We start from the raw sequence: 13,249 nt of genomic DNA, 5'->3' as shown, positions 1-13,249 counted from the left end.
CTTTTCAGCCTGCAATCTACTCTCAAAGAAAATTAGGACAGACTAACAGTTGTTTTTTCTTAAAGGAGATAGCCACTTAATTTTTCTAAGACTTCACCTGTTTACTCAGATTTTATGTGCTAGTCACATTCCTTTTAAAATATGATTATAATGTTAAGATTTATAGAGTTACATCTGGTGCCACTAACTACTTGACAGCCCTCATCTTTATTAATATCCTCAGAAAACTACCAAGGGCATGTTTCAACCCCTAAATGATGTTCAGCTGAGGGAGAAGTTAGAACTGGCTAGAATCCTAAATGTTCAGAATATATGCTACCTTTTCCATTATGTACAAAATTACACAATAATCAATGTACTATACTAATTTATCAGATGTAGTAGGGCAGATAAAGTTTTCCTTTTTTCTTTAATAAAACCTTTCTAGACAGATGTGTCATATGGCATATTTCTGTTATCCACAGAATATGAATCTAACAATTCAAGAAATATGACTTTATAAGAAATTAAACTTGCATTAGCATCAACAATAGACCAACCCTATGAAAATCACTGAGAGCTAGAAAAGCAGCACTAACAGTAGTGGCCAGTGCAAAAGAAAGAGAAGTAATTTTAAGGTCTAAAGTTCTCCCTTTAAGGTTTAAAAGGAGGTCTAAACGCCATGCTAGATGCAGAACTCCCAAATGGCATGATGCCTTAAACACCCATCCATGTATTAGGCTAACAGCATAATGCATGAAACTTATGTGGGATCATTTAAATAATGATTGCATAACAGGCAGCAATAAGGAAATAGCAAGAAACAGCAAAAATGCTGCCTTTCTAGTTCTAGGGTTTTTTTTATTGTTGAGCTCTAACTCTTTGTATATCCACTTTTTTCATATTGCAACATTCATCAAAGAGACTCTACATTCTGAAAATTTTGGAAAACAGTGTATTTTGTCAATAAATAACATCTAATAAGAATGCCCTCATACATTTCAAAACGGGTAGGTCAATCAGATAAGAAATAAGATATATGTTTAAAAAGTCGTGATTAAGCCCAGAAACAAATTTCCATCCCTTGTACTCATTAAGTGAAAATACCTTTCTAAAAAGGACATTCTTGCTGAAAGCAAATATGGGCTTAAAGCCAGAATGGTGACATTACATGGTCTGTGATGCAAACTGGTAACCATACTGTGCTTTTCTAGATGGTAGAAAACCTATGGATGTCTTAGCACTGGCCAAACCATTTTCTGTAATGATGAAGTCTGAAAAAAAGCCAGACTTTTCTCTTGAGGCACTTCATATTTCTCTTCAAGATGGTCAAGACAGGACAAGGAGGTGCAGGCAAACAATATAACTTGGCAAACCTCCAAGTCTTACCTGCACTATTGAATATCAGAGTAAGCTACATAACAAAGAAACTGGCATCAAGATTTCAGATAGCTGTAGCTCTTTCCAGAATATATCACACATCCATCCTTTATGATGCAAACTTTAAGAGAAAAGGTCTAGAAGTCTAAAATGACACAAAGATTTCTTACATAATGAAGTACTGAAAAGTAAGTTGAAGTTTAAATTTATCTCATAAAATTATAATAACAACACTTCTGGGGCAAACCAAACAGGTTCAGGCAGCTGAACAGAGAATTGCACTTATTCCAGAAGATAAGAGAGGTCTGACCTATTCTTCAATTTCGGTCCTCATATTAAGAGGAAAGGTTGAACAGTGACAAACAGCTACAGCTGTAGTGCCAGCTAGAAGCATGCACACAGACTTTCTACACAGCAAAAGCTAGGAAATTAATCTGTCTGAGCAACTTAGATGCTCTGTGGATGGGAATCAGGGGGGAAATAACTATCTGGTTTGAGGAATTATATATAAATAATACAAAAAAAACCTGGTTTGAGAAGTGGCAGCTGAGGAAGAAACTAAGCAGAGCTTATGTCCATAACAAAGGAAAGGAAATAAAGCACCAACGAGATTTGGATGGAAGAGTCCTCTAGTGCAGAGATGGCTGTGTGGCACAGAAAAGTCACACTGGTGTTGGACCAAGATGATCCATTTCAGAAATAATACAGAGAGTCTCTAGTTCATTTCTGTTGATCCTGCAGAATGAGTTTTGCAGTATGCACATACCAAAATGCCTTGCAATAGGTTTCATGGCTTTAAAAATTCACAGCAAAATCTACCACAAAATTTAAAAAGCACACAAAATCACAAGCAGATAAATGTTCTGAAATACAAAGTAAGTAAAACTGAAAAATCAATTTGTTGCCAAGATGAAGAACTTGCTACAACTTCTTTGAGTAAACAACTTCAAAAAATAATGGCAACATGCAGATAGTGAGGGAGATGGCTCTGAACCCTGCTCTGCCTGACCAGAACCTGCTGTAGCTACTTCAAGATTGTGTGCATGGATTTCCTTTCCATGGGAGCTGATAGTTCTCTGGACCTCCTCCCAGTCATAATTAAGGAACAAGCAAGGCACAGATTTCCAAGCTGGGAGATGAGCTTGGATCTCTCAGTACACACAGAGACCTGGTGGCCACCTTGATGGACACCTTGAGATTAACAACTCACTCCAGAAGGAAGATATAGAAACCTGAACTGGATGATGCAACATTCAGTTCTTTCTCAAAGAGCTTCAGGGGTGATCCACAGAGAAGCCTCTATGTAAAAGGAAACAACAAGAAAACACAGACCTCTTAAAATTAGAGGGGAAAACCCCCCCCCAAAAAACAACAAAACAACAAACTACTGATTTTGGGAGCAAAAAACCCCCTGCATTTTTATAATCTGCTGAAGACTTTATTGCAACCTTTTCCATTGATTACATGGAACAGATGCTTGCTTTGTTGCAGACTCATATGGTCAGTGTTGTTCACTTCGGTAGTATATGCTCTCCCTCACATTTATGTCTCCTTTCATAAAACATCCTGTAACTCCCCCATCCTCATCTCTAACTCACCTACTGTCTATTTTTTTTACCTCTTCTAAGAAGTTACAGTGGGTTACTAGTGTAAGTCAGCTCAAATTAAGATATTTATGGTCACCCAGATCTGCTGTCACTTAACTCTTCTGGATGCTCTTCTTTTGCCCAGCTCTTTTTAGCCCCTGGGTTTCATCTGCCACCAGCTCCCTTGAGCCAGAGTAATCTGTGCATGTAAATATCCCACCACCTTCTACACATGCCCAGATATTGAGCCAGATCCAACCAAATCTTGTGTAAACAAGCTCTTGTACAAACCTGTTAGAGACAGTCTAGTTTGTCTGCATAAAGTCCATTGTTTTAAACAAAAAAAATATCCAATGCAGCCCAAATCTTGACAGAGGCATAACCAACAAACAGGTAAGATTGATTTGTACTGTCCTGTTTGAGAGAAATATAAACACTGAGACAGAAATAATTTGAAAAATCAACCACTCTTAGCACTTTCTTAAGACATTTCATAGTATATTCGAAACACTGCAAAAATAACATATAATTGCTAACACCTAAGTTACGTATTTCTTTTTAATTTCTTTTTAGCATTATCACGAAAACATACTTCTGTATGTTTGACATGGGTGTTGGAGTTCATACCTAGTGGAGAAGTTGCTTTATTTTTACCTAAATATTCATTCCTTCAGAAAGTAAAGTAGTTGCAGGAAATACTTTGATTCAAGTTCAACTCAGTTTGGCTGTGACCCACCCACGCCTGCATTCAGATCAGAATTTACCAAGATGAGCAGGACTCAGGAATAAAGGTTAGAAAAGGCTAATCAGTGCTAGTACTATTTCTGTAGCATCGTATTTTGATTTCAATATTAAAAGGGTGGTGTGAGTTTTTAAATATTTTTTTTATCTACAAGCTTCATTTGGATTTTAAAGTAATTTCTACTTTCAGCTAAAAGGAAAAAAAATAGGACTTTTCTGCAAGTGGCTTTGACAGAGATGTAACAGACTACAGTTTCCACTTTACGGGACAAACCTGTTGTTTGAACTCACTAATTCTCTGGTATCAGCACAGGCATAAATTCAAAGGAGGTGAGCATTGTATGTCTGCCCCTAAACCGGTCCCCTGAAAGTTACAATGGGAGTAACTTTCTGACATGGGACTTGCAAGTAGGACACAGCTCATTCTTCAGAATGTCTCTGCGTACAAAAATAGTTTCTGACCATCATCACCTTTAACTATTCCTAAGCCCACAGCATGGAAACATCCTTTACTGCTGCCAAGGACCATGGCTGCATCACTAGAAGCATGTGCTGTGCAGAACTCAAGAACATTTTAGGAAAAATCTTGTCTTTGAGTGAACATTAACTCAGTCAAGCACCTTCTGAGCCATGTAAAATATAATGATTACCTCTGTTAAATCCAGTATATTGCATTTCAATAGGAGCATGAGAAATCACGAGAGAAACCATTGTCAGATTCTAAAGATGGGCATCAGATACCATAGAGATATTTGAGAAACAACCTTTTTGTATGTTAGTGCTGTTAATTAAAACCTGTACTCTGGCATGAAGTATAATGAAGGAAAAGCCAGTATCAACAGTTGCCAAACATTTGTAAAAAATTACATAAATATTTACCTTTTGTGGAAGAGTTAAAATTCTCTTGCTCTTCAATGAATTAAATGCACGGAATGATGGAAACAGAAAAAGAAAGCAGCAAATTTAAAGTTAGATAAAGAAATGTGTTACATGTGACAATGGCATGTACAGTAGGCAGTACTCCAGCATATGTAAAAGTGATGTAGAAAATTAAAGTGATAAACCATGACAAATAATAAAGCCTATGACTTTTTCTTTAAAATTAACAGGAACAATGATGTTAGAGAACCAGATTGTGGAATCCTTAAGAATTCTACTAGAGAAGTATCATCATACCCAAATTTATGAATGACATAAAAACCTTGTTTTAAATACCACTCTTACTTCTGAACCATTTGAAGCCTCTTCTGTAATAATGAGTGTTTCAAATTTATTTTCTATTAACTGAAATCTATAATACTCAATAACCACCAGACTATTAAAAATCCATTTTTAAGGAAAACTTAAAAGATTATGAGGCTTGAACTCATTTGCAAAAGTTATCATTGCTAAGAAAAATACTCTCCAGCATGACTAAAGATTCCACAAGCTGCCTCAAAATATGCAGTGCCACCTAATAATTTAAAAATAAAACCAGAAATATGGAGACAAAACAAACAACACCGATAGGCTGAAATCTAAAACTGAAAGGACTTATTCTTTTTCTTCTGCCACTCATTTTTATACTGATAGATTTGAAAAATTTTTTGACTGAAAAGGTTTGTTCTTTTACCATTACCACAGCCATACTCTCACTGCAATGACATTTCAATGATCAAGTACACAAACACAGAACTGTTGTCACTAGCACTTCTTTTTCTTTTGGGATCTTAAATTGGTTAAATATGAAAAAGATACTTGCAACTCAATGTATTATTTGACAACATACTGATTTTCCATACAAAATTCTGATTCTTATTTGTTAAAAGAAAAAATACTGGACATCAAAACACATTGTTCCTCTGCAACATCACCATTATACAAATATCACACACATGAACTTTATATATGTAGTCCCCATTCAGTCCCAGCAGAGTCTTTACATTCATGTAGTTTTCCCTCATGTAACAGCAGCAGCACACACACACACACACACACATGCACTTCACCTTCCATACAAGTGCTGTACACAGCTTTTTCCAACATGAGCTAAGGTTCAGCAACACCTAAGGCTGGATGCACGTTTGCTTCGCTTGGTGCCACCATGTGAGCCCTACTGCTGCAACCAGATGCCACTGGAAACACACACAACCCCCCTGCCCAGTCAGGTTTACAGATGCTCTTTACATGGAAACAGACTGCTATTATCACAAACCTTACTCTCATTATGTGACTTCTGAAATAGGAAATTACATTGTCAAACCTATGTAAAAGAAACCCAAAGACCCAAATAGAAGGTAGATAGAGGGAGTAAGACCTGTTTTGCACAAATTACCTCTGACAGATTGTCGCTATACTACAGCCATTGCACATTTATATTGCTGGTTCATTAATTTCAACAGTGTTGTTTTGTTTTATTATTTACTTCCTAGAATAATAATATAATCCCTACCATGTGCTGGTGTATTCACTTCCGTGATCAATACAAAAATCAACCATTATACAAAAGTGCAGAAACCACCCTCAAATCATATTCAAGCAAGAATTCCTGTGATGTTTGATAGCTGCAATGACAGAGGACGGACTGAGTAAAGATCACAGATGTACCCTTTATACGAAAGTATAATTTTAAAACCATGCAACTACACCACAAAGTTGTTATAGAAACAGCTAAAAAGTAAAGTCAATGCAGAATCCCCATCCCTCTTAACAATTGCTCAGTTCAACTCAAACATGATGCAAATAAAAATACAGTGATGCAAATCTCTTACACCCAGCACAGAATGACATATTGAGAATACACCATTGTCCTTACCATGGCTTAGAATTTCACTGCTTTAGTCACTGAGCCAAAATATCTTCATAGGATTAGGTTCTCTTATAAAATCATCCATTAACACAAGAAAAATCAAAACCACTTCTTTAGTAGCATAAGTTAGGGAAATTACTATTAAATTGTGATGTCTTGAAAACACACACAGACACACCTATACAGGACTAATTTTCAATACTGAAACGTCTCAAGACCTTGCAATACAACAGCATCCCAATCTTTCATTCTAAGAAATACTGCTGACAGGGTGGCAAAGGAAATAAATACAACTATGTCTTCCTTGAATATGACTGCAATAAAAATAAAAATCACATTCCCTAAAAATTACAGAAGCCTACAGTCTTAACTGCAACCACTTTTTAAAACCTGCATGCCCTCGAGTTGCTATTATTTAGTTAGTATTTTCTCAAATATAATATAACTATGCCTCACCTCCACTCTAAAGCTACACGAAGTTGCTCTCCCCTTCAGAACATAATCACCAAGAAGACTGTTATTTTTTCAAATTCTTTCTTTCCAGTGTGAATTATAACACTGTTTAAATGTTTTAGTCCTTCAACACACCTTTTCCCCTACATTTAAGGTTGTTTCTCCATTCCTAATCAGTAGTGTCCTGATCAGCTCTGTTTGTATAATGGAATAAGGATCACTACTTTGGTCTTCTCTGTAACAATTACTTCTGTGAGTTTAGGATTTTTTTTAAGAAAGTATGTGTATTATTCAGGACCTTGGAAAACTACTTTAGTTTCTTGTAAGTTGAATTTCTATGATTCTCAGACTGCCAACCAGAAAGGTAACTAAGACAACATCATTTGGTAGAGATGAGGAAACAAGCTTTTGTATAGTTCTAAACTTGGCAACAAAATGGAATGTCTGAAATACTCAGGCAAGCTTTATTAGCATGGATATGATCAGTTACAATTGATAGCTAAAGATTAGAGATTAGCACTTAAAATATCACTCTGTTTCTCCACATGAAAACTGCTACCAGTCTGTCACTCCTTCATTAAATCTTATTTGTTCCATAATGAGAACTTTAAAGAGTAATAAAATTACTTCACTGGATTCTTCTACGTCTCCTGAATGTGCAAGAGAGCAAATAAAAAGCCCATTCTTGATATACAAATATGCAATTTTTTTGCAGCAATCACTATGCCTTGCATAACAGACTTAAATGCATATATGTATATATCTTTAGATTCATAGATGTATATATTTAGATGAGTATTTGACCCTCATAAAACAACAGGATTCTTATGGAACGTAAAGAAGTACTTAACTATAAAAATGATACTTTATGGCATGTCATACAGGTTTTCCTTGAAATGCATGACGTCAAGATGACCATCAGAATATAGGAAGAAAATGCATTTTGAAATATTTCCAATGACATTTGGATATTGCACTAGATTTTGACATCATCTGTATCTACAGTTACTGTGAATTTAAACCAATAAGGGCACACACCAGCTCCAAGCACAGTTAAGGCAAATCTTTTATAGACCTCAATATGTTTTGGGTTCAATACTACATTAAGGTCGGATCACTTCTGGTCACTTTATTTGACCCTGGTACCCATTTGACAGGGATTATAGAGGTGAAACTAATATTAAAATCTGGTACTGTAGATCAGAGCAAGTACTGCAGTCTCATGGCCTTAGTGAATTTAATTTCTAACAGTAGTATTAAGTTAGACATACTAGTATATGTACTTCAACAGATACTAACACAATTTTTTAAACACATATTATAAAATCTAATCAATTTAGTACTTCTCTGCAAATGTTCTGAGCCTGAGCAGAGCATTAAACATGGGTAAAGTAAGAAAAGTTCCCTTTCAGAAGCAAAGTCAGTCACGCAGATGAAACCAAATACCGTGCAGAGAAGGAAATGTCTGTAAGCACTGATTCCATGTGCTGTGAAACAGCCCCAGTGACAGGCGGCACGATTTGCAACAGCAGCCAAACACGGCGCATCTCACCTGCTCATTTCATGTGAAAGGCGCGAGCGCAGTAAGCACAAGTGCAAACAGGAGTTCACTGAAACAGCATCACTTTACACATGTTCATGGCATCAACAACTTTATAAACCTAGAATAGTTTTGGCCTTCTGCTCAACTTTCATTTTTTCTTTCCTCTTATGTACACATCCCATTTCTACTCATTTTCATGGTAAGTTCTACATTCATGTCCAATGCCTTCAACAAAACTGGTATTTTACTCTCACACACCAGTTACCAAGACCAGCAGAAAGATGATATATGAATATGCAAAAGAAAGCCAAATTAAAATTAAATTAAAAGCTAATTCATCATTATATATTGTGCCAAGTTCTGAACTGAAGTAGAAATATTGAAGAAAGTTGAAATTCATTTCTTATTCCATTTCCCTATAAAACTCCCAACTTGCTAATATGCACAAATAGAAACTCTGAATGTAGTTTGTAACTAGTCTATAATTCAGACAGTATTAGAGCCACTACGAAACCAGAGGACCTGAATAGGAAGTGTAAAGTTAATAAAAGCCACTTATATCAGTATATTAGTCATTCAAAATAAACACATTTATAAAACAAGAGTACATTTTATATGTGCTAATTCAGGGGTTTGTATGTCATCACAGCACAAAGCCTTAACATTAATGCAAACTGATTGCAGATTAATGCAAGCCATCATACAAGAAAACCTCCTTGGTAATCTGCCATGATAAGGTGGTCATGGTCAGCAACTTTATCTGCTCAAGAATGTGATTTGTTAACAGTTCTGCAATACATTACAATATTTCATCATTATAAGCATTTTTTCAATTTCCACAAAGAAGAAAACCTTCTAGTCTGTAGTAATCACAGCTGTTGCTTGTAGTCAATGAGAAAACAGGATTTTTAAACACAGAAGAAAACATGAATGTACAAATATTATCCATTGTGCTACTTCATTTTACCATAACAGCTTGTTCTCTGCGTGTAGTATGTTGCCATAAAAGGAAATAGCAATGTACATCCTTATTTGATCTTAGTATGTAAGAAATTTCTTCCATAATCATCAGGTCTACATTGTCTTTTTCAGAAAAAAGCAGCACTCTTTGCCTGATCAGTTTATTCTTAAGCAAGAAAGAACTGGTGACCTGTGCTCTCACATTTCCCATGGTAATTGTTTTCATTGTTTATTCAGTGAACTATGAACTCCAGAAGAAAAACAGATCTGTGACATTTATTATTAATCTATGTTAATAATGCATAACAATAAATATAAATCACAAAATAAGAAATTAGTAAGACTGTCAAAAAACCTTGCCCCAGGTTTTTTGTTTGTTTGTTTGTTTTTGCTGAGAACATACTAGACATGTTGGAAACTACCGTGACTCAAATAGAAAATTTATACATGAAAAGGTACTAGAAAAGTAAGGCAATTAAACCACATGTAATAACACACGAGTCAAACTTCACTGGATTTCCCAAACTACAAAGATGCTTTCACTCTCTTCTATTGCTTTACTGGTAGAAATTTAGCATTGGACACATAGATATGCAAGAAGACTTAAAGTAAATAAAGGTAAGAAATCAAAGAGTCTGAGCTATCACAAGCTCATTATTTGATACCTTGCTCTATACTGCCACTTCTTACTGGAACTTGTGGTAGCTGTCTTCCCCTACGACTGCTGAAGGAGGTGTCTGCAGGAGGAGACTGCGTGGGACTTCCTTGCTGATGTGCTCTGCAAATGAAATTGAAATTAAAACAAAATAAGGCAAATGAAGACACATTTTATATTCTGATTTTTAAACACAAAACAAGTTGCAGGTACTGAAGATAGGTTTGAAAAAGTTTGCATTTGGTCTATGCCATATGCACATATTCAGGTCCAGATACGTAGTGAACTTAAAAGGTCTTACATTTAATTTCTTTAACTACCTTCAGCTATAGAAGAATTACTTCCTTTCAGTTTTTTGTTTGTTTAACTTATTCATTTATTTGTGGGTTTGCTCTGGTTTGGGTTTTTTGTCATTTTGGGAATTTTTTTTGGATAAAGTAATATTGAAAAACCATTGAATGGAAAGCAGTTTTCTAAGAGCCACTTAATGATTATTACTCACAGTTTATATATATTCTCCTGCACTGGTACAAGGGCAATATAAAATGCCACTTTTATGTTTTATTAAATTTAGTATTCCCTTTATGATGATGCAATAATTGCACAAGGCCACTGGACAGCAAGCATCTATTTCCATAGGACAGCCTGTGTTTTTTCCCCGAACATGAAGAAGGAAAAAGAGTTTTAACATTTATATTGGGGTGGGGAAAGGGAGGGTGTGTGTGCATGCAAAAGACTTTTAATATGCATATCTAAGTAAATATCCTAAATCACTTTGGCTGAATTCTAGCTAGCACTGTTTCAGAACATTTTGGCTACTTGATGCCTTATTCACAGATACAGTTTCAGAGTGCAAAGCATCAAATACCTTTGGAACCTTAACATTTAGAATAAGTATGGGCACTTATTATAACTACAGGGAAAAGGTTTGAGAAAGTAAAACCAAGATGAGAAGCCGCAGATTACTGAGGAGAGCTTACTGTGAAATGCGTTTGCCAGTTACAGTAATGTCACACTCACTATAGTGCATAAGCACTGTTTATCCAGTTGCAAGTAGATCATTTGTAGTTTAGAGTAGCACATTTGTGCAACTTCAAAATACTGTTGCCTTTCACTAGATAGATCAACTGATTTTCTCTCAGCCTGTAAGATCAGAGTTTGCTGTGTGAACACAGCAAACATGAGCTAACAACACATACAATAAAAGCACAAGCACAGAGTAGGCTATGAATACCTGGGTTTACCACAAAAGCATTTCTGTTTCTAAAACATACCTTTTTTTAATTAAAAATATTAACTGCATTTCAGTTAGTGATCTAAAAAAGGACAATATGGAAGCACTCCTGTGAGTCCCTTAATTTCCTTTACAGTTGAAATAGAAAATCTATTTAAGTACCTGTAAGTACTAAAAGAGAAATATAGTTCTAAAGGAACTCAAATGAAAGTATAACTAATATTATGCAGTAAAGTGATTGATCATGTTAGTATAATAGACCATAATTATTACTAGTTCCATAGACTAAAAGATAACCAGAAGCATTTTCAGTTTGTAGAGTGCCAAAATATTCTAACTGTGCCTTTTTACTCTTGTTTGGCTTTCCAACAGGGCAGCCTTTTGTGAATTATAATACTGTATCAGAAATTACATCAGAAATTTCAATTCTCATGCCATCATTTCATTGTGGGGTGGTGTGTTGGGGTTTTTTTGTTTGTTTGTTTGCTTGTTTAATTTCTGCTGACTTATGGAATCTCCCTTCAAACACGCAGCACAGTTTCCCCACAAGATACAGTCAAGGCATCCAAGGAACTGTCTGGTTGATATGACTATCATACACTAAGAAGTAATCCTAAAAAAGCCCCTATATATGAAATAACACAAGGATGCCTACCAAGGACAACAAACAAGTTTGGATTAAAAATAATTTCATCAGTAACAGTCCCTGTGGAAGACCAGTCACAATGTAAAAAAACCCCAAGATTCTGCTGCTTGAGCTTGTATTCTCTCTCTGAAATCCTAACATTTCTTCAGCTAACTGCTGGCTTGCCCTAGTGATAACCATAACATTCTTGCAGATACTGAATTTCCTGATTCTGAAAGATGCTTACAACAACAAAGATGATCTGACTTCTGAAAATTTCTGTTTCCCATGCTGACTACAAAAGTAATCCATGCCACCTATTGGACATAACCAGGTTTTAAGCATCTATCAGATGTCTAAACATCATAACATCCATAAGGTAAATATGGACCTTATTCTGTGCCAGAAAGTTCTTGTTTGCTTTTAGTATGGATAAATGCTTCAATCTAACAAAGTCATCACGTTATCAGTTCTGATGTTTTGCTCAATATCCAGGAATTTATCTGAGAGCCCAGCAAAACACTAGATGTCTGTCCTGCCATTACAGAACAGGACAGGACTTACCTGCAACTCAGAAACTTATCTCCTTCTCCAGTAATACTCTTTTTACAGACATGCCCCCTTCCAAGAAAGAGACAGAGGATCTGCTTAACTCAAATGAAGACAAATCAGGCATAAGATTTGCATTACCTGGGGTATTAAAACGAGATTAATATGCCTCTTGGGGTGCAAATAGAGAGAGAGACAAAAGGCAATTGAAGAATAACTAGAATGGCATTAAGGACTTGCTGCCCTAGGAGAACGATCTGTTGCTTGCAGGAAGAAGCCTGCAAATGGCTGATCAGAAGAATGAGACGAAGAGGAACATGGAACAAGTATGGAAGACAAAAGCTAGAGAGAAGATGAGACAGAAATAGAAAGAGAAGAGGAATCTGGGAAAAAACTGCTACCTGGTGAGCAGTGAGACTGCAATGAGCACATACATGTGTATCTCCTGGTTCCTCACAGAGGAAGGAGACACTGCAAGCAGCAAACCTATTAATTCAGCTGGAAGTGGCCTACGGGGGAATCCCACAGGTTCCAGCTCTGCCAGTACACAAGAAAACTCAAATTCTTTTCCTTTCAGACTGATGCCTCAGTGGCATGCTGCTACCTAAGAAACTCTAAAGAAAAACTAAGAATAAGTGAGGGTCACCAATCCAGCTCACTGTTGGAACAGTGTCCTATGCCAAATAGAGAAAATACAGATCAAGACTGCACGTATCCTAAAATATATGACAGGTAATGTCACATCTGGTAATTCTA

The 13,249-nt window shown here is 36.0% G+C and overlaps 1 protein-coding gene across 50 annotated transcripts in view; it reads right to left on the bottom strand.

Annotated features, from left to right (window-relative positions):
• Nucleotides 1–13,249, bottom strand: part of RIMS1 (regulating synaptic membrane exocytosis 1) — a 305,873-nt gene that overhangs the window by 70,673 nt on the left and 221,951 nt on the right. For 23 of the 50 annotated variants that reach the window (XM_064412393.1, XM_064412367.1, XM_064412365.1 and 20 more), the window contains one exon: nucleotides 10,096–10,208. In XM_064412393.1, coding sequence (XP_064268463.1) covers nucleotides 10,096–10,208 — 113 coding nt within the window. Of the gene's footprint in view, nucleotides 1–3,236; nucleotides 3,360–4,565; nucleotides 4,596–10,095; nucleotides 10,209–13,249 lie in introns of all 50 variants that reach the window. The other 27 variants (XM_064412356.1, XM_064412378.1, XM_064412355.1 and 24 more) reach the window with 2 other exon arrangements.

This window comes from Passer domesticus, chromosome 3 (genome assembly GCF_036417665.1).
Source record: "Passer domesticus isolate bPasDom1 chromosome 3, bPasDom1.hap1, whole genome shotgun sequence".
NCBI classification, from domain to species: domain Eukaryota; kingdom Metazoa; phylum Chordata; class Aves; order Passeriformes; family Passeridae; genus Passer; species Passer domesticus.
The sequence above is the reverse complement of the archived record's forward strand: the minus strand, read 5'-3'. Positions and strand labels throughout refer to the sequence as shown.